This window comes from Silurus meridionalis, chromosome 18 (genome assembly GCF_014805685.1).
Source record: "Silurus meridionalis isolate SWU-2019-XX chromosome 18, ASM1480568v1, whole genome shotgun sequence".
NCBI classification, from domain to species: domain Eukaryota; kingdom Metazoa; phylum Chordata; class Actinopteri; order Siluriformes; family Siluridae; genus Silurus; species Silurus meridionalis.
Window position 1 is genome coordinate 22818204 of NC_060901.1, and position 23985 is coordinate 22842188.

The window sequence follows — 23985 nt, forward strand, 5'->3', positions numbered from 1 at the left end:
TAAATTACTAAACAAATGACTAGAATAGAATTTTAATTAAACTATTCATTATAGAGCTATTGCTAAGTGTCTACATCTTGTATCATAAAGCTGCACTACAGCTGGTCTACAGATAAAAGCTTTCTTTAATAGATTTCTTTACATTAAGGTAAAATTAATTTTTTTCCTTTTTTTTTCCTTTGCACATCCAAACTCAGTACGAATTTGGGGTATAGACGCAAAGCTGTTTTGTGACAATGTCTATTGTTAAAAATCCTCTACAAATAACATTCAGGTTAATGAAATCAAACAATTTCTGAAAAATGTTTATATTTTATTTCTCCAATAAGAACTAAAAAAAACATTTTTTTTACGGAAGTGCGCCCTCTTGTGACCACCTTGCACTTTATATAAAAAACTTTATATACGAGTTTCACCTTTTGTATTAAATTACTAAAATAAATCAACTTTTTTATTCTAATCGAATTTATTGAGATGCACCTGTATGTCCATATCCAGCTAGAAAAATGACATTTTGACAGGCATTATAATGTACAGTAGGCAAAAACTTCTATTATTCCAAAGATTGGGTATGTTACAGTAAATAAATTACTGAACAAATTACTAAAAGTCCTGAGTGATTTAGTCTGTGTGTCTAAGTGAGTAATTTATAATAACATTATAATCTTAAACTTACTAAAGTTTAAAAGCATTTAAAAAAAAATGAAAAAAACATTATCAAAACATTATTTTACATTGTAGCCTAGCTTGAAGAAATTCTGTTAGTGCTGCCCTCTGCTGGTCTGACAGCATAATTTTTTCTATGGTGGATTGAAAGTGAACAGCTGCCTAGAGCAGGGGTTCCCAAATTTTTCAGACCGCGACCCCTAATATTAGACTGCTGACGACCCGCGACCCCCTCCCCTCCTCCCCCTCCTTTCTCCTCTCTGTGTTTTCCTCCAGCAGCTTGTGAGGATTTGCGATTTGGTTACAGACTGACAGAGCTCAAACAAAAAGGAACACAATCTCTAAGCCAGGCTATTTTATTAACCAATTAAAAACAAATACATCCCATAACTGTGAAATGCTTACAGACAGAATACGAACAAGCTGTCTGTAACACGCATACAGCGTTGGCTGGCGCCTTGGAACAATTATAATTATAACTTAGTATTCAAAAACGCCTAATGTGATGGATGGGTGCTGTGCGCGGAGCAAAGCAGGTCCATTCTAGGTTCAATTTTGGAGATCGCCACCCGCAGATCATCTTACACGTTAAGCCGTGACCTGTGTTTATTCTTAATGTAAGTCAGCGCGGAGAATGTCTTTTCGCATAAATACGTTGAGCCAAATTGCATGAGTACATCCAACGCGGCTTTCGACAACTGTGGATATTCCAGTGCGACAGAAACCCAGAACTCATCGAGCGTCTTGCCGTGAAATGCCGTCCTTAGGGTTCGATCGGTTGAAAGTTCTATCGTACGTCTACCGTCGTAACTAATCAGAGCAAACAAAGTTTTATTTCCAGTTTATTTTAATTATCCCAAAATTATACTCACATCATTACAACCTTTTTTAACATATAAATAAAAAAATGTAAAAATAAAATTAAGTTTCTGGAAATCATCTTGCGACCCCCGCCCTCCACTCCGCAACCCCCCGGGGGGTCGCGACCCCTACTTTGGGAACTGCTGGCCTAGAGTGTAAAATTACTGGGGGCACCGCACGAGAGACCTCTTGTGACCATCGTGCGCTACTACACCCATATATATGAAGCAAAATTATTTTTGACATTTAACCAAATAATATTACAGCTCGATCAAAATATCGAAATAAAATATTAGTTCATATTGAACTAATATTTTAGGCTTCAATATCTGCATGAAAAGCATCTGCAAGAAATCTGAGGCACTGAGGATAAGTGTGAATATTCCAGTGCCTGTAACAGCTGCACAGAGGAGCTTTACAAAGATCAAGCTGATTAAAACCTACTTGAAAGCTCACTATGGAAGCTAAACTCATATCAAACTAAAATGCACTAAACATTACATACACACATCAAAATCAACTGATTCCGTTAGAACACAAGCAAAGGCTCTCTCTCTCTCTCTCCCTTAGGAGAATTACCTTATTATTCAGAACACAATGACTGAAATAAACACTAATATCTACTCCAGTACATCAAAAATATGCATTTCAGAGGGAATAATTAAAATGACATAATGAAACCATGGTAATTCCAAGAATGTGACAAAAACAAATATATATATACTTATTACACATTCATGTAAAATATCGAACAATCACACTTAAAAAATGGCGGCAAAAAGTTGAACATTAACATTAACATTTATATTTCCGGCATTTGGCAGATTCTTTTATCCAAAGTGTTTTACAGAAGTGCTGTGAAGTCTCTCAAAAACAGGTCCTCATGCTAGTTTACTAGAACAGGGACTAAAGGTACCATCAGTCTAAACACTGAAAGTCACAAACAAGAACATGTATAACAGTCTTCTTACACAAAACACCATGATGCTTCTGGATCATTCATTTCTTACCCTGATATTAAATTGTTACAAATAAGCTATAAAATGAGACTAATATAATATATAAGATATAAAAATACAACTGTACACAAGACAAAGTGAATGCAGAACAATACACTTAGCTAACATAAGTAAAAGTAACAAAATGATTGGAAACTCTGTATCTTAATCCAATTAAATCACATCCATGCATGTGTGTAAATGTGATTTTTAACAGCAATATAAAAAAGCACTAAAAAGCCAATGTAGTAAATCCTGTACTTGGTCATGGTGTGTATTTAATACATATTTTCAGTATTATTCTATAATATGTGAAAACGTATCTATATTTACTGTGGATTAGTTGTTATTATGGTGCCATATTCAGTTCTTTATCTTCAGTGTTAATCTGGACCCGTGCTGCTCCAGCTGTGTGTTAATGTGTTATTGAATACAGAAAGTGTTAAGATCAGATACAGTCTGTGGAAAAACAGAACAAAATGATGATTAATATAACACACAATCAGTGACTGTGACTGTTAGTGTTGATGACACAAATCTCTACATTTGAATCATTTCTTTACACCATGTGTTTTTCTGATAGAAGCAGCAAAAGATAATTTCCTATAAATCAGTGTTTAATGAAAGCATGTGTGGTTCATGTGTGTTACCTGCACTGTATCACAAACACAACAGAAGATCTAAAAATAGAAACAAATCTGTTAGAACTGTTATTGTACGTGTGCTAACCTGATCCTCCTGCTTTCCCTCACAGTCCTGATGTCCTCCAGCAACTACGTTCTCTTCACATCTTCCTCCTAAAGAGAAAAGATCTCAGAAATCACACCTCTAGTGGTTTGTAAGTGGTTTCTCCAGTAAGATGTGGAGGCCTGCAGTGCTGTTTAAACTCACATACAATAACAGAGTGGAAAAATACAAAACTAATATCCATGCTTAAACATTTGTTGCAGTACTGGTTATAAGCAAAAGTAAACATTTGTTTATTTGTCTCAGAATTCTTGTGAACAAACAGAGAAAAACACAGACTTAAAGACTAACTGTCTTCTATTATTCTGAATCCAAAGAGAAAATCTCAACAAAATGTATCAGCAAATTAATTTAGTTTTCTCTCATTATAAACGTAGTAATTAAACACATCCAGAATCATAAAATAACGTGTATAGTATTGTGTTTTTTTACTTAAAATGAAAATGGACAGTTATAACAGATAGTGGGAGTCTGACTGTTTGCTTTATGTTTTAACTTGTGTTGTTGAGGATAATGCAGGTGGTGAGGTTGTTTTACTCTGAGGATGTTCTGATGGAGGTGTTGTGTCTGTTTTCTTCTTCTTTCTTTGTATTGAAGATTTTCTTCTTCCTATTGAAAATAATGATAAAAATTACCAATAATTGTTTCTATCACTGTTAGTAATATGACACATGATACTGGAGTAAAACATGCTCACAGTCATTAATGACAAAAATGTACCTTTAACAGACAGTCTCAGATCTCTGTGATCAGCCTGTGCAGAACATTTGTAAATTCCCTGGTCCTCTTCAGTCAGGACTGATATGAGTAGAGAGAGGTTTCCTGGAAGGTTTTTACTGACCAGTTTCACTCTGTTACTGTGATGTCCAGTCTGTTTAGAGTAAATTTCCTGAAAGTGATTGTTTTTATTAAACTTCCATGTTACCCTCTTCGGGGCGTCCTGTAGGTCAGTGCAGACGCAGGGCAGAACTACAGACTCTCCTATGAACCCAGTCACATTCTCTACCACTGTCTTCTTCACCAGCTCACAGCCTGTAAACAGAACATTTACAGGTAATAATAGAAACACTGCAATTATTAATATTCCCTGTTTGTAAATCACAACATTTTATGCTTCAGACCAGAAGAGATTTTTAAATGATGTGACAATCAGCTGTTTAAATTCTCTACATGAATCCAATATCAGGACTCTGATACCCATCAATGAACTTATACTGGGTTCTTTATATTTAAATAACTGCTAAATCTACAATAATCTTTAACATCAGTTTGTACAGTTATTAATAATAATAATCCCAAGATACTTTACTTTAAAAAACAATTTATTCATTATTATGATGTGCTTTTGGCATGTGCTTTATCATATACAGTGGGTACGGAAAGTATTCAGACTCCCTTAAATTTTAAGGGGGTCTAAAAATCTTTTTTTTTTGCTAAAATCTTTTTCTCATTAATGTACACATAGAACCCCATATTGACAGAAAAACAGTGAATTGTTGACATTTTTGCAGATTTATTAAAAAGAAAAACTGAAATATCACATGGTCCTAAGTATTCAGACCCTTTGCTTTGACACTCATATATTTAACTCAAATGCTATCCATTTCTTCTGATCATCCTTGAGATGGTTCTACACCCTCATTTGAGTCCAGCTGTGTTTGATTATACTGATTGGACTTGATTAGGAAAGCCACACACACACACACACACACACACACACACACACACACACACACACACACACACCTGTCTATATAAGACCTTACAGATTTGGGACATTTGGGATGACAAGAACCCTTCCTAGAGCTGGCCGTCCGGCCAAACTGAGCTATCGGGGGAGAAGAGCCTTGGTGAGAGAGGTAAAGAAGAACCCAAAGATCACTGTGGCTGAGCTCCAGAGATGCATTTGGGAGATAGGAGAAAGTTGTAGAAAGTCAACCATCACTGCAGCCCTCCACCAGTCAGGGCTTTATGGCAAAGTGGCCCAACGGAAGCTTCTTCGCAGTGCAAGACACATGAAAGCCTGCATAGAGCTAAAAAACACCTGAAGGACTCCAAGATGGTGAGAAATAAGATTCTCTGGTCTGATGAGACCAAGATAGAACTTTTTGGCCTTAATTCTAAGCGGCATGTCTGGAGAAAACCAGGCACTGCTCATCACCTGTCCAATACAGTCCCAGCAGTAAAGCATGGTGGTGGCAGCATCATGTGGGTGTTTTTCAGCTGCAGGGACAGGACGACTGGTTGCAATCGAGGGAAAGATGAATGCGGCCAAGTACAGGGATATCCTGGATGCAAACTTTCTCCAGAGTGACAAACTTGCTGCATCTTTCCCAAAAAGACTCATGGCTGTATTAGATCAAAAGGGTGCTTCTACTAAATACTGAGCAAAGGGTCTGAATACTTAGAACCATGTGATATTTCAGTTTTTCTTTTTTAATAAATCTGCAACAATGTCAACAATTTTGTGTTTTTTTTCTGGCAATATGGGGTGCTGTGTGTACGTTAATGAGAAAGAAAAATGAACTTAAATTATTTTAGCAAATAGCTGCTATATAACAAAGAGTGAAAAATTTACTTTCGGTAACCACTGTTAATAAAAGTAAGACTTTATTTAAGGAACATCTTCATAGAGCACCAGGATAACCACATAAATCCTTCATAACAACTGACACAAAGCTAAATAAACATTTATAAAGACATGTACTTCCAGAAGTGTCAGCTGATGTACAGACTGTGTTTCTCAGTGTGAATGTTAAGTTATAACACCTCGTCTAGTGACACATTTCTGTAGACATTAAATGGTGTTATGATGTTTTCCAGGTCGATTTTTTTTGGATCATTATGTAAAGTGTGTTATGTAGATTTTCTCTGACTGTAAATTACAGTAAGTTTGGGGTTTAATGTTTCATGTCACATTAACATTTAATTCTGATGTATCAGATATTTACATAAACTTTACCTTTTATAGATTTACATTCAAATATGGAGGTTTATGTCTGTTATAATGAAGGTATTATACAGGTGTCATGGAGCTCTATAAACACTACAGTGTTTTTTACAAAATAAATCATAGATTAGACTGAGAAATCTGTTACATCCAATCTGATAGCAGTCCACAGTTTCAGGTCAGTCTGATTTTCATTATCAGTATTTATTGTCATTTATAACTTGATATTGATGTCACAATATGACTCCGAAATTAAATTCCCCTTTAGTCATGGTCAGTGAAGTAAATATTTGATTACATTTGTAACTATAATTCATTTAAAGGATCATCAAGTCTGCTTTCACAATAAATATAAAATTTTATTGTGTATTTAAATGTTCTACCTTTAACATAAAGCCAAATGTCTCTGTGTTCCTTCTCAGTGCTGCACCTGTAGAGTCCCTGATCTTCTTCTCTCAGGTCAGATATGAGTAGTGACAGATTAGCAGGAGAAATGTTATTAAACAGCTGATATCTGCCACGGTAGTGTTCATCATTTAACACTTCAGTCAGACGTCCTGTTTTGAAGGTCCCCCAGGTGAGTTTCTGAGGTTTGGAGTGCAGGTCAGAGCAGGAGCAGGGTAACAGCACTGAACGTCCTTTGAGTTGTGTGATTTCTATGTGATTTTTAACAGAAAGAGCACAACCTACAGAAACAAACACACCAAAAACATCACAATCTACTGATTAGATCACTAGAACAGCATGCCTTCTTGAGCATTAACCACAGCAGATAAAACAGATTTTATGGATTTGCACCAAAATTACTTTAAATCAGATTTTATACATTGAACCCATCATGAATTTAGAATAACTAACTATCAAAATAAACTACATACAATAAAATAAAAAAAACATACAGGTGGTATTATTTTCCTCATACACTGTATAAATGTGAATACAGTATTAAAACATGCAAGAAACCAGTGGTAATAAACTGTATCTAATGCATGACATAGGAAGTGATAATGGTCAGTGACAGAAAGGGAAGCAAAAAAAGGTGTGAAATTCACACGCATCTATTTACAGCTAAGACCCGAATAAAGAAGGGATGCACAAATTACAGGAAAATAACTTATCTATCTATTAGTATTTATGTAAATTATTAATTGCTATACATCAGCTGCAATCTTTTGGTGCTGGAGAGCAGAGGTGCAATATGATCAAAAACTAATGTTTGGCCATTAAATAGGTGGTTTGAAATTCACACTAATCTATTTACAGAATAGAACAAAGAAGTTATGACTCTAATTGCAGGAAAATTATTTTTTTATTAGATTTTTATGTGAATTATTAAAGATGAATTTAATAAGACAGAGATTGTAAAGAATATAATTCAGCAAATGTGTAAAAACATACTCTATATGTATTATAGGGATGTAAAATAATCTCACTGTAGAATCCTCCTTATTCACTGATCTACCACCTCCCTGGAGATGATGTGTGTGGGTGGTGCAGCTGTGGCTGCAGTGAAATGAGATTTGTTGAAATGTGTTCAATTGGGTAATGCTTAAGTAATAGCATTTAATCTCATTGCATGAAAAACCTGTCCGCTCCGTTTTATATTTAATTTCAGAATGATATTTATTTTTGACCTTGTACTAATTGGATTTGCAAACAGTGTGTAAACATGTGAATAACAAGCTGTAGATACACAAATTGCGTCAAAGATATTTAAAGTGATACACAGTTCAGTTCACACAGACTGCTGGTATGAGTTTTGAAAATGTGAACACAGTGTTGATAAATGCATCTAACTATCTGTAAAAGACTATAAATAAGGTATAACAAAGGAAATGAACATGTTTGTCAGAGACAGAGAGGCAGAAAAAAGAGGTGTGAAATTCATGCGCATCTATTTACATCTGTGACCAGAATAAAGAACTGACGTTCTAGTTACAGGAAATTTTCTTTAATATTAAATAAGATTAAATATGACAGAGATTGTAAGATGTAATTCAGTAAAGGTGTAAAAACATACACTGTACGTATCATAAGGATGTAAAATAATCTCACTGTAGAATCGTCCTTATTCATTATCCCACCTCTTTTCATCAGTACATTTTACACTGAAGTTAATCAGGAAGAAAAAATCCACATGATCAAAGCTGAACAGGTCTCAAAAAGGACTTTATAACACAAGGCATGATGAGTAGATTTACCTTGTGTATTAAGATTACTGCTGTTCTTTGGGCAATTTAACTAGACATACACAGCTATTAATATTATAACACTGTAGTAAGTAAAGTTGTTGTTAATCAAAACTCTAAATCTAACTCTGAGAAACATTTGACTGTGTTTGGGTGGTTATTCAGGAGCGGGGCTGAACTACGCATAACTGTAAACCCAATCTGTACAGAAAGTACATTAACTAACTAATTGTAATTGAAAATAGAAAATAACTTCACTCACCTGCAGCCACCTGAAACACAACAGACAAAAGATACAAGCACTTCATCATTACTGCTTCTTCTGTACACATACCAGTCCCTCACATTGAAACACACTCTGTCACACTTCCTCAGTGTCTCTTATCTATATGTGTTGATTTCCGGAAACCTCATCCATTGTGTAATTTCTTACATAGATCATGTGACAATCTTGGACAAAATTAATTTGATCTAGAGTGGGGAGTATAATTCATTCTAAAATGTTTATTATTGTTTATTATAAAAGTAAAATTGCAATTAAGAACATTATTTAGTAGAGTTTAAAGAGCCACTTAATAGAATTTTCAAGAAACTTTTATAATAGCTCTATGGCTAATTAGAGACATCTTGTGGCATAAAGCAGTACTACAGCTGTTCCACAGATAATTGCTCATAAGAGATCTAAATCTACATCAAGGCTTCTTTAAATAGACAAAAAGACATTTATTTTAATGTATATATATATATATATATATATATATATATATATATATATATATATATATATATATATATATATATATATATATATATATGTGTGCAGGACTGTAAAAGTATTTACTTTTACAATCTTAGCTTGAGAACTGCTCAGCTTGGAGTAGCGCTGCAAAGCTGTTTTGTGTCAATGTCTATTGTTAAAAATTCCCTACAAATAACATTCAGCTGAATTAAATTAAACAATCTCTAAGTAAAGTTTAGGTTTTATTTCTCATATGAGAACTAAAAAAACAAACAAAAAAAAAACTAACCTGTACAAATCAGGGAAACCTGTAGAGATGTGTACAGAAATGGATGGAACAACTATGGAATAAATTCATACTGAGTGATGCCCTCTGCTGGTTTGAAAGTGAATTTTATATAGTTTTCATATCAAACTAAAATGCACTAAACACTTCATGCACACCTCAAAGTCGACTTATTATACCAGAACACAAGCAAAATCTTTCTCTCTTTTGCTTCTGGATGTTAAACGATCAATGTGAATGCAGAACAATACACTCAGGTAACATAATTAACAGTAACACAATGATCTGGAAACTCTTAAACCCAATTAAATCACATCCATGCATATGTGTAAATGTGATTTTTAACAACAATATAAAAATCACTAAAAAGCCAATGTAGTAAATCCTGTACTTGGTCATAGTGTGTATTTACTACATATTTTCAGCATTATTCTATAATATGTGAAAACGTGTCTATATGTATTGTGGATTAGCCATTGTTATAATGGTGCCATATTCAGTTCTTTATCTCCAGTGTTATTCTGCTCCAGCTGTGTGTTAATGTGTTATTCAATACAGAAAGTGACAAGATCAGGTACAGTCTGTGGAAAAACGGAACAAAATGATGATTAATATAACACAAAATCAGTGACTGACTGTTAGTGTTGATGACACAAATCTCTAAATCTAAATAATTTTTTTTACACCATGTGTTTTTCTGATAGAAGCAGCAGAAGATATTTTTAGGGCTGCAGCAACAAATCGATAATGAAATTCGTGATTGATTTGTTGGGCTGCTCAAATTACGGATTAGTGTGAAGGTAAGAGAACACAGCTGCTTCGGAAAGGCCTGAGAGTACATGGCCAACCAGCAGCAGGAAAAAGTGTGCGTCCCAATTGATCCAAGGCATGAGAGCATTATATATTAAACGCAAGAAAGAATTTGCAATGTGGAGCTTGTGTTGCATGGAAGTACCACAGTGATGCGTGAGAACATGAAAAGAAAACACACTGGTGTCAATGTTCAAGGCGAAACATGATCACGGTAAGCAGAAACTGTATCATCCTCATTGTTTGAAAATGGAACCGTTTAATGAAGTGCTATTGTGTAAACTGTTTGTAACTTCGGGACAGCACTACATCTGTTCAAAGCAGCAAATAACAGCATCAGTAAACAATTACATTTTAGTCACTGTTGTGGTTTTTAGCGAATGCTTATGCATTTGTACACCAATGCATATTTTTTTCCCTATTTATTACTCAAGACTGTTAGCTTGCTGCGTTTCTTCATCTTTGCTTTGCTTTCGTACTCGAATACTCAACCCAGCATTAGAACATTTGTTCAAGGAGAAATCCCTTGTACAGTTCTCAACAAGCAGCAAATACAAGCTTTAAAATGTCAAAATTTGGCTTTTGCATTTTTTTAAGTACACATTTTATACATTAATATTCTGAATGAGTTTTTATATAGTTATATTAATCAAAACATCTCACTTAAAAACATATTTTTTCAAATGCGATTATTTGGAAAAACAATCGGTCAATCAATCGATTATCAAAATAATTGTAAATAATATTTTCTTATCACTCACTGTTCAATGAAAGCATGTGTGGTTCATGTGTGTGTGTGTATCACAAACACAACAAAATCTCTAAAGGCAAAAATATATCTGGTAGAACTGTTATTGTACATGTACAAACCTGATCCTCCTGCCTTCCCTCACAGTCCTGATGTCCTTCAACATTCACTTTCTCTCCACGTCTTCCTCCTAAATAGAAAAGATCTCAGAAATCACACCTCAATAATAACACAGAGTAAAACAAAACTAAATTTATATACATATTTAAACTTTTTTGCAGTAGTGGTTCTAAGTGAAAGGAAACAGAATTCTTGTAAATGAACAGAAGTACAGACAGACTAAATTCAATTTAATTCAATACAATTCAATTCATTTTTATTTGTATAGCACTTTTAACAATGAACATTGTCTCAAAGCAGCTTTACACAGATAATGTGGTGATTAAAAGTGAATATGTTTTTTATCAGTGTAAGTTTGTCCCTGATGAGTGACTGTGGTGAAGGAAAAACTCCCCGAGACGGCATAAGGAAGAAACCTTGAGAGGAACCAGACTCAAGAGGGAACCCATCCTCATCTGGGTTACTTACTGACTGACTGCCTTCCATTGATCTGATCTCAAAGAGAAAATTTCAACAAAATGTATCAGCAAAGACATTTAGTTGAATGAAACGATATGGTTAAGTTCATTCTGAATTGTGATGTCGACATTGTAAGTTTAATAAATAAGGGTTTAATTTGTGTCCCCAACTGATAAATGCCACCACACTGAGTGTCAACAGCAGCACAACCACAGGAAGGAAGAAAACTGTGTGATTAAGCACATCTACATATAATGTAAGTAAATATTAGAATGATGTGTATAATATTGTTTTTTTCACTTGGGATTACAATGGGAAGGTATACCAGGCAGTGGGAGTCTTAGTGTTTGCTTTATGCTTAACTTTGTGTTGTTGAAAATGTACCCCATCAATATCTCATTATGTTTATAAAACCAAAATGGTTTTAGAAACCTTTGAAAAACTATGCTGTGTGTGTGTGTGTTTGATTCTTCTCCCCACAAAATAACGAAAGACTCGGCAGAAAAAAAAACACATGAATACACAAAACTGTGTAATAAAACACATCTCATAAAAGAGATTATTTTGTTTGTGACTAAAAATTACAATAATGTCAGCTGGAGGGAGACTGTGTTTATGTTGCGTGTTTGTGTTGAGTGTTTGTTCTTTTCTGTATTTTTTACCTTGTGTTGTTGAGAATGATGCAGGTGGAGAAGTTGTTGGTTTACTCCGAGTTTGTTCTGATGAAGTTATTGTGTCTGTTTTTATCCATTCTGTTGAAGTTTCTCTTCTTCCTACTGAAAAGAATGACAAAACGTGAAAACTAATTACTGTTTTTATCACTGTTAGTAGTATGACATATGACACAGGAGTAAAACATGCTCACAGTCATTCATTTAGAAATGTACCTTTAACATATAGTCTGAAATCTCTGTAATCAGCCTGTACAGAACATCTGTAGTTTCCCTGGTCCTCTTCAGTCAGGTCTGATATGAGTAGAGAGAGGTCTCCTGGAGGGTTTTTACTGACCAGTTTCACTCTGTTACTGTGATGTCCAGTCTGTTCAGAGTAAATTTTAATATTATTCAACTCCCATGTTACAGTCTTTGGGTCATCCTGTAGGTCAGTGCAGATGCAGGGCAGAACTACAGACTCTCCTATGAACCCAGTTACCTCCTCTACCACTGTCTTCTTCACCAGCTCACAGCCTGTAAACAGAACATTTACAGGTAATAATAGAAATACTGCAATTATTAATATTCCCTGTTTGTAAATCACAAAATATTCTGTTGCAAACCTTCATTTTTTTAAGGATGTGACAATCACCTGTTTAAATTCTCTATATAAATCTAATATCAGGATTTTTATATGCAAAACTCAAACTAAACTTATTTTTATACATGCCCAATTGTATTCACCTTTTATATCAATGTTCAACATTTTATTTAATTTAATTAATTATTATTATTATTTTTTTATTTGAATGCATGTAAGGGATGCTTTGAATGCAGAGCTCCATGACATCTACATAATATTTCATCACAACTGATATGAAGCTAAATAAAGAAACAACAGAAAGACATCATTACGTAATGTGTGTTATGTAGATTCTCTCTGTAAATTACTGTGTGTTTGGGATTATTGCTTCATGTCCCATTAACATATAATTCTGATGTATCAAATATTTACATAAACTTTAACTTATTCAATTTGAATGAAAATTTATATTTGTGTCAGTGACATCTGCTGAAATCTTTATTAATGTTTATGTAGTGTGATGACGAGAATCTAGCTCCCACCTATCAGAAGAAGAATGCTCCGGACACAACTGCATGGTGCTGAATGGATAGCACCAGTTCAGCACTAATTTTGTTGGACTGCCAAAAAGCACATAAGATGAGGGCGGGTGGAGAAATGGAACATGACTGGCAACTTAAAGCGGAAAACGGAAGAGTATTAAAGATGACAGCAGAGCTGAGCTCCATTTTGATTGAATGCTGGTTGTCCCTTTCTTCTCTCCATTAGGCAACAGAGACAGCGAGAAGGTTATTTCCCTTTCAAGCCTGATCTCTGAAACAACTCAATTGTTTTTTTGAGGAAAAAAAAATGCACAAAATTGTATGCAGGTGGTGCAGCTCTGACTGCAGTGAAATGAGATTGTATTGTATTCTTGTATTGTGTTCACTGGGTTTCTTGCTGTAGTAATGGCATTGATTCTCACTGCAAGAGATACGGTCTGTGATGCAGTGCTCTGTTATATTGTATTTCTCTATAATATTGATGGTTTTTATAGCCATTGCATGGTAAATATGGTATTAACAGGTGAATTGGCTCTGGTAGGACACCATTGAAGAAGGCCTGCCATTTACTTAATGTAATTTATAACTTGCTACTGATGTATTACAATACAACTTGTAGATTAATTTCCCTTTAGTTATGGTAAATGGAGGAAACATTTTATTACAAATATATAATTCATTTAAAAGACTTATCAAGTCTGCTTTCACAATGAATGTCAATGTATATTTATGTTTATTGAATTGCTTTACCTTTAACATAAAGCCAGATGAATCTGTGTTCTTTCTCAGTGCTGCACTTGTAGATTCCCTGATCCTCTTCTCTCAGGTCAGATATGAGCAGAGACAGATTAGCAGGAGAAGTGTTATTAAACAGATTGATTCTGTCATTGTACTGTTTATTATTGAAAACCTCAGTCAGATATCCCGTTCTGTCACTCTCCCAGGTGAATCTCTGAGGTTTGGAATGGAGGTCAGAGCAGGAGCAGGGTAACAGCATTGAACCACCTTTGTGTCCTGTGATTTTTAACCAATTATTATCACCAGAGAGAGCACAGCCTACAGAAACAAATGTACAATCACTTATGACTGAATACTATATGATGTATGGGTTTTTAACATATATTTAAAGAAAATATTTAGGCTTCATTACATTTAATGCTAATCCCTTGCTTTCCAGCACCAGCTCCTAGCTATTGTGTGTGTTAAAATATTGTGATAACATGTGTATTTTTATCTTTTAAATTCCACAGAAACACTTGTAATTAGACAGCTGTGGATAGACACTAAATCTGAAAATAATGTATATTTGGAGAAAGTAATGCTACACAATGTCCAGACTTCTTTAAACCAAACATTTGTCATTTTTTGATTATTGCTCAAACACAATTGTGATTATTATGATTACTTTTTTAAATAATTTTCACACACTTTATCAGTGTGCAGCTCAGTACAGCAGTTAACCTAACATCTATAATGTACTATAACTATCAAACACCAAACCAACTCATTCTACCAGCAAAGACTGTCTCAACAACATACACACACACACACACACACACACACACACACACACACACACACACACACACACACACACACACACACACACACACACACACACACACAAACATAAATAGGAGCAACTTATCTTAATCATTTACTGATGACCTATGTCTAAAGCATGAAGTAAAATATGTAAAGTAAAGATGGTGGTCAATGATAGAGAGGCAGCAGAAAGAGGTGTGAAATTCACACGCATTTATTTACAGCTGAGATCAGAATAAATATGTGACTTGATATTTACATGAAAATAACTTTTCTATTAGACTTAACATGAGTTATTGAAGATAAATTCAATAAGACAGAGATTGTGAGAAATGTAATTCAGTAAATGTGTAAAAACATACACTGTAAGTTTTATAGAGATGTAAAATAATCTCACTGTAGAATCCTCCTTATTTATTATCCCACCTCTTTTCATCAGTACATTTTACAGTGAAGTTAATCAGGAAGAAAAAATCCACATGATCAAAGCTGAACAGGTCTTAATAAGGACTTTATAACACAAGGCATGATGAGAAGATTACTGCTGTCTTCAGACAATTGAACAAGAAGTCACACTTATTAATATAATATTATAACACTGTAGTAATTAAAGTTGTTGTTAATCAAAACTCTAAATGAGAAACATTTGACAGTGTTTAGGTGGTTGTTCAGGAACAGGGCTGAACTACGGCCTACTGTAAACCCAATCTGAACAGAAAGTACATTAAATAAACACAAAGCAGCTGAACTAAGAACTGTATAATATTCTCTCTCCTTTCTGTAATAACGAATATAAAATATCTTCACTCACCTGCAGCCATTCGAAACACAACAGACAAAAGATACAAGCACTTCATCATTACTGTTCTTCTGCACTCACACATCATACCTCAGACTGAAACACACACACACACACACACAGTGTCACTCTCTTTATACTGTATACTTTGGTGTTCAGGAAACCTCAACAGCCACATTTTGAAAATCTCTTGCATCACTTTTTCCACGATTCTATTTACATTTTATATGTATATTCAGATTTATTATGTAAATGTGTGTGCTAAAAGCATGCAGGATTGTGGAAGCTGAAGTAAATTCAGGTAAGAGTGTTTATTAAATAAACAGGCAGATAATCCAAATCATTAAGCAAAAAAATGAATGGAAAAACAGGTTAAAAAGATGGGGTGATTAGCAAACATCAATACATGACACACATGATATCGCGATTTTCCCCCTGCAAATTGCATGAACATTTCTGCATTTAACTGCCCATCAGTACAGTACACCACAAAAATGATGGAAGTTTTCAAATATCATAGCCACTGCAAAGAGTGTAAGTGTATAAGCTAGAAAAGTTTATAACCACTATGAGACACTTCATTACTGGAGTTGGCGTAATTGCATGACTTTGGCCACGGTGGCATGGGAAAATAGCTACTTCCTGTTTCTCACAGCATTAGGAAATCCATGTTGTGTAATACACAGAAAAAACTGCACACTGAGTAAGAACACTATCACATAGACCTCAAAAAATTATTTCACACAAATACAGTGGAAACAGGATTTCACACGACAATCAGAAACAACACCTTCTACAGTAATCCTCTTGAAAAAAGGAAAAAAGGGTTTCCGAAGTTTGTGAATGGCGTGTAGAGCTGGAAAAAATTAGAAAAATAGAATTAAAATACAAACACGTGTACCTCTGTTACCTGGGCCTACCTCCAGTTTCCTCATTTTTTACTCTGGTACAACCAGAGGGTACACATTTACATTATTTGTTAGACACCCTTAAAACCAAGCAGTTGAGGGTTAAGGGCCCAGCAGTGGCAGATTAGTGGTGCTGGGATTTGAACTTGTGATCATCTGATCAAGGAGCCGATGCCTTAACCACTGAGCTTCCACATCCTCATAACCATTCACACCAGTGAAGCTCCGGCAGCCAGACTTCACAATGCCCGCAAGCTGGGATTTCAGGGTCATGTGGAACTTTTTAAGCATACAGACAAAGTGCAGGGTTAGAGGGACTCTTCAAGGACGCCCTGCTCAAGGTATAAGAGATTCCCCCAAACTGTTTGAAATACCCTGACTCAACATAGGCTGTTCTTGAGAGGGTCAGTTACATTCTGGCACAGTACAGTCAGCATGTTTGTATTTGTCCAGAATTAAGACAATATGCTGCTATTGTAAGGAAGCTTTGCATGTAGATAGGCTGGAAATCTGAGATGTCAATCAAGGCACTTTGCTAAATGAGATCGGTCCAGTGGATGAAGTCATGTTAGGAGGCTTTCACTCAGGGAGAAGTTGTACTCTGTGTTGAGCCACTTTTACATTCCCCTGACTTCTCTTCTTTTTCATTTTACTGATAGCCACTATGGACAGGCGGCTGGGGGCTGTATCCCAAGTGGTGGAGGAAGAGGAGCACCCTATGTTGAACATTAGCTGTATGTTTGTGTTGCAGAAACAGAGGTGGAAAGTAACAAATTACATTTACTTGTGTTATTTGTGTACTTCTACTTTGTGAAGTAGTTGATAAAATCTGTAATTTTCCTTGTACTTTAGTAGGTTTTCTCATCATCCCTTTTTTTATTTTAGTGTATTCGGCATAAGAGCATGTTCTAGAACCAGCATCATGAATAATAACCATTACACGTGCCAGCGGGTAGGTTCACTGGTGGTCTAGTGGTTAGAATGCGGCGCTCTCACCGCTGCGGCCCGGGTTCGATCCCCGGTCAGGGAACCAACCACAGCCATTAGGGTTGCACAAGCCTTAGTGTCGGTCCCAAGCCCGGATAAATGGGGAGGGTTGCGTTAGGAAGGGCATCCAGCGTAAAAACTTGCCAAATCAAACATGCGGATGGTCCGCTGTGGCGACCCCTAATGGGGGAAGCCGAAAAAAAGTTTTACACGTGCCAGCGGGTGTGGGCATGTGGAGGAGCCCCGGTGCATTTTATATCGAAATCATGAGGAAATTAATTTGTGATCATGAGAAAAAGAAAAAAAAAACAATATTAAAATGTATCGCATCTTAGAACTTATTTTTAGAACCTTTTTCAGCATACTATACATTTTCAACATTATTCTATAAATTTTCCTGTGGATTAGTTTGTTATAATGCAGGCGTATTCAGTTTTGTCTTCATCGATGATCTGGACCCGTGCTGCTCCAGCTGTGTTCACATGGGATACAGTAGAGTAAGTAACATCAGGTACAGTCTGAGGAAAAACAGAACATGAAAATTATTCATAACAATAAATTCTGTGTCTTTTAATGTTGACTCTGTGATGACCCATGATGATAAAAATGCAGCTAAACCCAAGCCTGCAATTTCACTAACCCGATCTTTCTGCTTTACTTTACGATCTGGACATTCTTCAGTAATCAAATTCTCTCCACTTCTTCTTCCTTAAGAGAAAACACTTAGAAATCACACCTCTAATGTGAACAACATAATTTCATTATGTATTTATTTCAGGTGAAGTGTGGAAGCTACTGTTCTGCTTCAACTTACATGAGACTTAATTTTGCAGTGCAAACATCTGACTATATTACTGACTGACTTATTTATTACCGACTAAACTGCCCTGATCTTATTCTCATAAGGACTCACAAAAACCTCCACAATAACATTGTGTGTGTGTGTGTGTGTGTGTGTGTGTGTGTGTGTGTGTGTGTGTGTGTGTGTGTGTGTGTGTGTGTGTGTGTGTGTGTGTTTTGTACCTCTGTGTTTCCAACAAATAAATGCCACTAAACCAGGTATCACCAAGAGTAAAACTGCCACAATGCCAAAAACTGTAATAAAACACAATAAAAGATATTTCTATAAATGTAATAATACTGATGTGTTTTTAATTAATTCTAAAATGTTTTGGCATCTAGAAGGAGGATGCTGTGTGGTTGGTCTTTATATAGGTCCAGTTTGTTGTTGAGTATAATGCAGGTGGTGAGGTTGTTGTTTTACTCAGAGGATATTGTGACAAAGTTGTTGTGTCTGTTTTCTTCAATTCTGTTGAAGTTTCTATTCTTTCTACAGAAAATAATGACAAATCCTGTTTAAAATAATAACCAATTCTTCATTTATATCTCATTTTGTTTTTAACAACCTTGGAAAAACTATGCTGTGTGTGTGTGTGTGTGTGTGTGTGTGTGTGTGTGTGTGTGTGTGTGTGTGTGTGTGTGTGTGTTTGTGCTTCTGCTCCTACACAGACGAAAGTCACAGCAGAAACAAAACCAGATAAATACACAAAACTGTGTAATAAAACACATACAGATATTTGAGTACATTATATAAAAGAGTATATAAAAGAATCGTTTTTGTTTATGACTAAAAAGTAAAAATTATGTCAGCTGGAGGGAGACTGTGTGTTGAGTGCTTGTGTTGAGTGTTTGTTCATTCTGTAATTTTTTACCTTTTGTTGATGCAGGTGGTGAGGTTGGTGAGATTTTGTCTGTATTTCTCGATTGTGTTGAAGTTTCTCTTCTTCCTACTGAACAGAATCACAAAACTTTTTAAAACTAATAATTGTTTTTATCACTGTTAGTAATATGACACATGACACTGGAGTAAAACATGCTCACAGTCATTAATGACAAAAATGTACCTTTAACAGACAGTCTCAGATCTCTGTGATCAGCCTGTACAGAACATCTGTAGTTTCCCTGGTCCTCTTCAGTCAGGTCTGATATGAGTAGAGAGGTTTCCTGGAGGGTTTTTACTGACCAGTTTCACTCTGTTACTGTGATTTCCAGTCTGTTTAGAGTAAATTTCCTGAAAGTGATTGTTTTTATTAAACTCCCATGTTACCCTCTTCGGGTCGTCCTGTAGGTCAGTGCAGACGCAGGGCAGAACTACAGACTCTCCTATGAACCCAGTCACCTTCTCTACCACTGTCTTCTTCACCAGCTCACAGCCTGTAAACAGAACATTTACAGGTAATAATAGAAATACTGCAATTATTATTATTCCCTGTTTGTAAATCACAACATTTTCTGCTGCAAACCAGAAGAGATTTTTAAATGATGTGACAATCAGCTGTTTAAATTCTCTACATGAATCCAATATCAGGACTCTGATACCCAACACTGAACTTATACTGGATTCTTTATATTTAAATAACTGCTAAATCTACTATAATCTTTAACACCAGTTTGTACTGTTATTAATAATAATCATATCTAAGATACTTCACCCTACATAAAAACAATATATTAGTTAATATAAATAGTGTTTTTCATTCACATAATCATATAAATAAATTTAAGACATTATTTAAGGAACATCTTCATAGGGCTACATGACATCTACTTAAATCCTTCATAACAACTGACATGAAGTTAAATAAACATTTATAAAGACATGTACTTCCAGAAGTGTCAGCTGATGTACAGACTGTGTTTCTCAGTGTGAATGTTAAGTTATAACACCTCGTCTAGTGACAGATTTCTGTAGACATTAAATGGTGTTATGACGTTTTCCAGGTCGACTTTCTTTAGATCATTATGTAAAGTGTGTTATGTAGATTTTCTCTGACTGTAAATTACAGTGAGTTTGGGGTTTAATATTTTATGTCACATTAACATATAATTCTGATGTATCAGATATTTACATAAACTTTAACTTTTATAAATTTACATTCAAATTCACAAAACAATGTGACAGTGACATCGACTGAAGCCTTTATTAATGTTTATGTAGGTTTATGTCTGTTATAATGAAGGGATTATACAGGTGTCATGGAGCTCTATAAACACTACAGTGTTACCAAAATAAATCATAAATTAGACTGAGAAATCTGTCACATCCAATCTGATAGCAGTCCACAATTTCAGGTCAGTCTCATTTTCATAATCAGTATTTATTGTAATTTATAATTAGATATTGATGTGTTACAATATGAGTAAATTAAAATCCCCTTTAGTTATGATCAATTAAATAAATATTTTATTACATTGTAACTATAATTCATTTAAAGAGTCATTGTCTGCATTTACAATAAATATCAACTTTTATTGTGTATTTAAATGTTTTACCTTTAACATAAAGACTGAAGTCTCTGTGTTCCTTCTCAGTGCTGCACCTGTAGACTCCCTGATCTTCTTCTCTCAGGTCAGATATGAGTAGTGACAGATTAGCAGGAGAAGTGTTATTAAACAGCTGATATCTGCCACGGTAGTGTTCATCATTTAACACTTCAGTCGGACGTCCTGTTCTGAAGATCTCCCAGGTGAAAGTCTGAGGTTTGGAGTGCAGGTCAGAGCAGGAGCAGGGTAACAGCACTGAATCACCTTTGTGTTGTGTGATTTCTTTGTGATCTTTTTCAAGAACACAGCCTACAAAAACAAACACACAAAACATTACAAACTACTGAATACAATATGCAGAACAATATTATAAAAAGACAACATACAAAAAAATGGAAGAAAAACATTTCTGTACATTTAAATCTCAGATCTTGTTTGTCAGCATGACTGAACAACATGCCTTCATGAGCATTGGACCAACATTGTTTTAAATCAGATTTTATACATTTAACCCATCATGAATGGGAATGACACACACACACACACACACACACACACACACACACACACACACACACACACACACACACACACACACAAAATGTATCTAAGCCAGTCCACTAACTGTCATGTTTGCTCAATGAAATGTACCATTTTTTGTTTTATTTAATTTACTTTCAAATGATAGTTTTTCCTTTTCAAAATAACATGCAAGAATCCAGTGGTAATAAACTGTATCTAAGGCATGACATATCTTAAGTGAAGATGATAGTTACTGACAAAGAGCAGCAGAAAGAGGTGTGAAATTCACATGCATCTATTTACAGCTAAGACCTGAATAAAGAAGTGATGCACTAGTTACAGGGCAATAACTTATATATCAGAGTGTATGTAAATTATGTGGGTGGTGCAGCTGTGGCTGCAGTGAAATGAGACTTGTTGAATTGTGTTCAGTGGGGTAATGCTTTAGTAATGCCAGTCATTCTCGCTGCATGAGAAACCTATAAACCTCTATATTTCCTGCTCCGTTATATTTCATTTCAGAATAGTACTAATGCTTGCAACAGCTGTAGTGTCATAATGATGGTATTAAGAGGTGGATTTGATTTAGGTAGGACACAACTAGAGGCCTAGAAGCCCACTTTTAAAAAGTACTGCTTTGGTTTTGAACTTGTACTAATTGGTTTTGAAAACAGTGTAAATGTGAAAAACAAGCTGGAGGTACACAAATTAAGTCAAAGATAATTAAATTGATACACAGATCAGTCAGACTGCTGGGATGAGTTTAAAGAATGTGAACACAGTGTTGATAAATGCATCTTTATATCTGTAAAAAAAATATAAATAAGGTATGATAAAGAAAGTGAAGATGGTGGTCAATGAAAGAGTGGCAACAGAAAGAGGTGTGAAATGAATACGCATCTATTTACTAAGCTAAGATCAGAATAAAGAAGTAACATACTAGTCACTAAAATAACTTTTCTATTAGACTTTACATTAGTTACAAAAATAGATTCAATGAGACAGAGATTGTGACAGATAATTACATAATTAAGGAAATGAGTAAAACATACACTGTAAGTATTATCGGGATGTAAAATAATCTCACTGTAGAATCCTCCTTATTCATTATCCCACCTCTATTCATCAGTACATTTAACACTGAAGTTAATCAGGAAGAAAAAATCCACATGATCAAAACTGAACACGTCTCGAAAAGAATTTTATAACACAAGGCATGATGAGTAGATTTACCGTGTGTATAAAGATTACTGCTGTTCTTTAGACAATTTAAATAGAAGTGCACAGCTATTAATATTATAACACTGTAGTAATTAAAGTTGTTGTTAATAAAAATTTTAAATGAGAAACATTTGACAGTGTTGGGGTGGTTGTTCAGGAACAGGGATGAACTACGGCCTACTGTAAACCCAATCTAAACAGAAAGTACATTAAATAAACACAAAGCAGCTGAACTAAGAACTTTATAATAGAAAATAGAAAATTACTTCACTCACCTGCAGCCATTTGAAACACAACAGACAAAAGATACAAGCACTTCATCATTACTGCTTCTCCTGCACACAGCAGTCTCTCACAATTAAAAACACACATTCTGTCACACTGCCTGAGTGCCTCATTTATATACTTTGGTTTTTAGGAAATTACAACACAAGATCACGTGACAGTCTTGGACAAAGAAATTGCCTTCTCTGAGCTGAGAAGCACTAGAAGCTGGCTGTAAGTGATAAGCTTAAATCATTAAAAAAATAATTACAATTAATTTTTGGAGTATAATTGCAATTATAAGCATGATTTATTAATCAACCTCTTTTTATCTTTAGTAAAAAAGGTATTTATTGAACATTCTTTGATTATAGAGCAATGACTAATTGGTGACACCTTGTGCCATAAAGCTGCTACTACAGCTGGTCTACATATAGTTGATACAGATCTAAACGTGTGACAATATTATTTTTTTTAAATTTAGCCAGAAATAAAATCTGTTAAATACAATAGTACAATAGTTCGTGATGTTTAAGTTTCATTACTTTCTTTACAAAAAAATCACCAAAGAAGCTGAATAACTATCAATGAAAAATACAGATAACAAATGGGGACTTTTCAAGGAATCCACATAACCAATAACCAGTAACACCAACGTGATAGGTCTCATCAGAAACAGCAAGAAATCAGAGAGAAGGTGACAGACTGGTGCCGAGCCACGATCCTTTCTCCTAGAGGAGAACCTCATTTGGTCCTTCAACACCAGCTCTATTTGTAAGAAAACCCAGCAGCCCTGCATCAACAGAAAAACTTTGTGATGGCTGAGATATGTGAGATGACCATTTATAGGAAAATAAACAGCAACAGGGTGGTATGATGCCAGTTTTTTTGAGTATATGGCAAAAATGTTTTGTTTTCCTTACACCACTGCAATTTGTCACATCTGATTGATCAGTTTAATGCTAGATATAATGCTGTGGAACATCAATAACCAGTTAGTTATTTATTTTGTTGGCTACCTTTGTTATACATCCACCAAGAAGTATCCTAGACTAGATTTACTG

General features: G+C 34.9%; 2 protein-coding genes and 1 long non-coding RNA gene across 7 annotated transcripts; all 3 read right to left on the reverse strand.

Moving 5' to 3' along the window:
* Positions 1 to 1544: 1544 nt before the first annotated feature.
* Positions 1545 to 9096, reverse strand: LOC124401139 (junctional adhesion molecule-like). Its single transcript, XM_046873149.1, has 6 exons — positions 8674 to 9096; positions 6606 to 6908; positions 3993 to 4304; positions 3810 to 3881; positions 3255 to 3322; positions 1545 to 2984 (listed from the first exon to the last, which is right to left on the reverse strand). The coding sequence occupies exons 1-6, from the start codon at positions 8741 to 8743 to the stop codon at positions 2949 to 2951; spliced, it is 861 nt and encodes a 286-aa protein (XP_046729105.1). The 5' UTR covers positions 8744 to 9096; the 3' UTR covers positions 1545 to 2948.
* Positions 9097 to 9237: 141 nt separating this feature from the next.
* LOC124401136 (junctional adhesion molecule-like) lies at positions 9238 to 23098 on the reverse strand. 4 transcript variants are annotated; one of them, XM_046873142.1, is made up of 7 exons: positions 22933 to 23096; positions 20924 to 21223; positions 19637 to 19804; positions 12461 to 12604; positions 12236 to 12349; positions 11117 to 11184; positions 9238 to 10017 (listed from the first exon to the last, which is right to left on the reverse strand). In XM_046873142.1, the coding sequence occupies exons 1-7, from the start codon at positions 23027 to 23029 to the stop codon at positions 9982 to 9984; spliced, it is 927 nt and encodes a 308-aa protein (XP_046729098.1). In that variant the 5' UTR covers positions 23030 to 23096; the 3' UTR covers positions 9238 to 9981. The 4 variants fall into 4 exon arrangements, with proteins under 4 accessions (XP_046729098.1, XP_046729096.1, XP_046729095.1 ...); XM_046873140.1 differs by lacking the exon at positions 9238 to 10017 and having other exon boundaries at positions 10911 to 11184; positions 12236 to 12346; positions 22933 to 23098; XM_046873139.1 differs by lacking the exon at positions 9238 to 10017 and having other exon boundaries at positions 10911 to 11184.
* Positions 17739 to 19587, reverse strand: LOC124401141. Of its 2 annotated transcripts, none has more exons than XR_006928531.1 (5): positions 19495 to 19587; positions 19303 to 19377; positions 18614 to 18685; positions 18231 to 18298; positions 17739 to 18108 (listed from the first exon to the last, which is right to left on the reverse strand). It is a non-coding gene; the product is annotated as an uncharacterized LOC124401141 (long non-coding RNA). The 2 variants fall into 2 exon arrangements; XR_006928530.1 differs by having other exon boundaries at positions 19303 to 19380; positions 19495 to 19581.
* Positions 23099 to 23985: the final 887 nt, after the last annotated feature.

What these genes read in the sequence shown, in the direction of transcription:
- LOC124401139 (XM_046873149.1), bottom strand. Translation starts at nt 8,743, where the DNA reads ATGTGTACAGAAGAAGCAGTAATGATGAAGTGCTTGTATCTTTTGTCT. An exon ending in TGTGTTTCAGGTGGCTGCAG is followed by an intron (nt 6,909 to 8,673) that starts GTGAGTGAAGTT and finishes TTGTTTCTGTAG; the next exon opens with GTTGTGCTCTTTCTGTTAAA. An exon ending in AGGGAAAGCAGGAGGATCAG is followed by an intron (nt 2,985 to 3,254) that starts GTTAGCACACGT and finishes GTTTTTCCACAG; the next exon opens with ACTGTATCTGATCTTAACAC.
- LOC124401136 (XM_046873139.1), bottom strand. Translation starts at nt 23,029, where the DNA reads ATGTGTGTTTTTAATTGTGAGAGACTGCTGTGTGCAGGAGAAGCAGTA. An exon ending in TGTGTTTCAAATGGCTGCAG is followed by an intron (nt 21,224 to 22,932) that starts GTGAGTGAAGTA and finishes TTGTTTTTGTAG; the next exon opens with GCTGTGTTCTTGAAAAAGAT. An exon ending in TTACTCTAAACAGACTGGAA is followed by an intron (nt 12,605 to 19,636) that starts ATCACAGTAACA and finishes AACAGACTGGAC; the next exon opens with ATCACAGTAACAGAGTGAAA.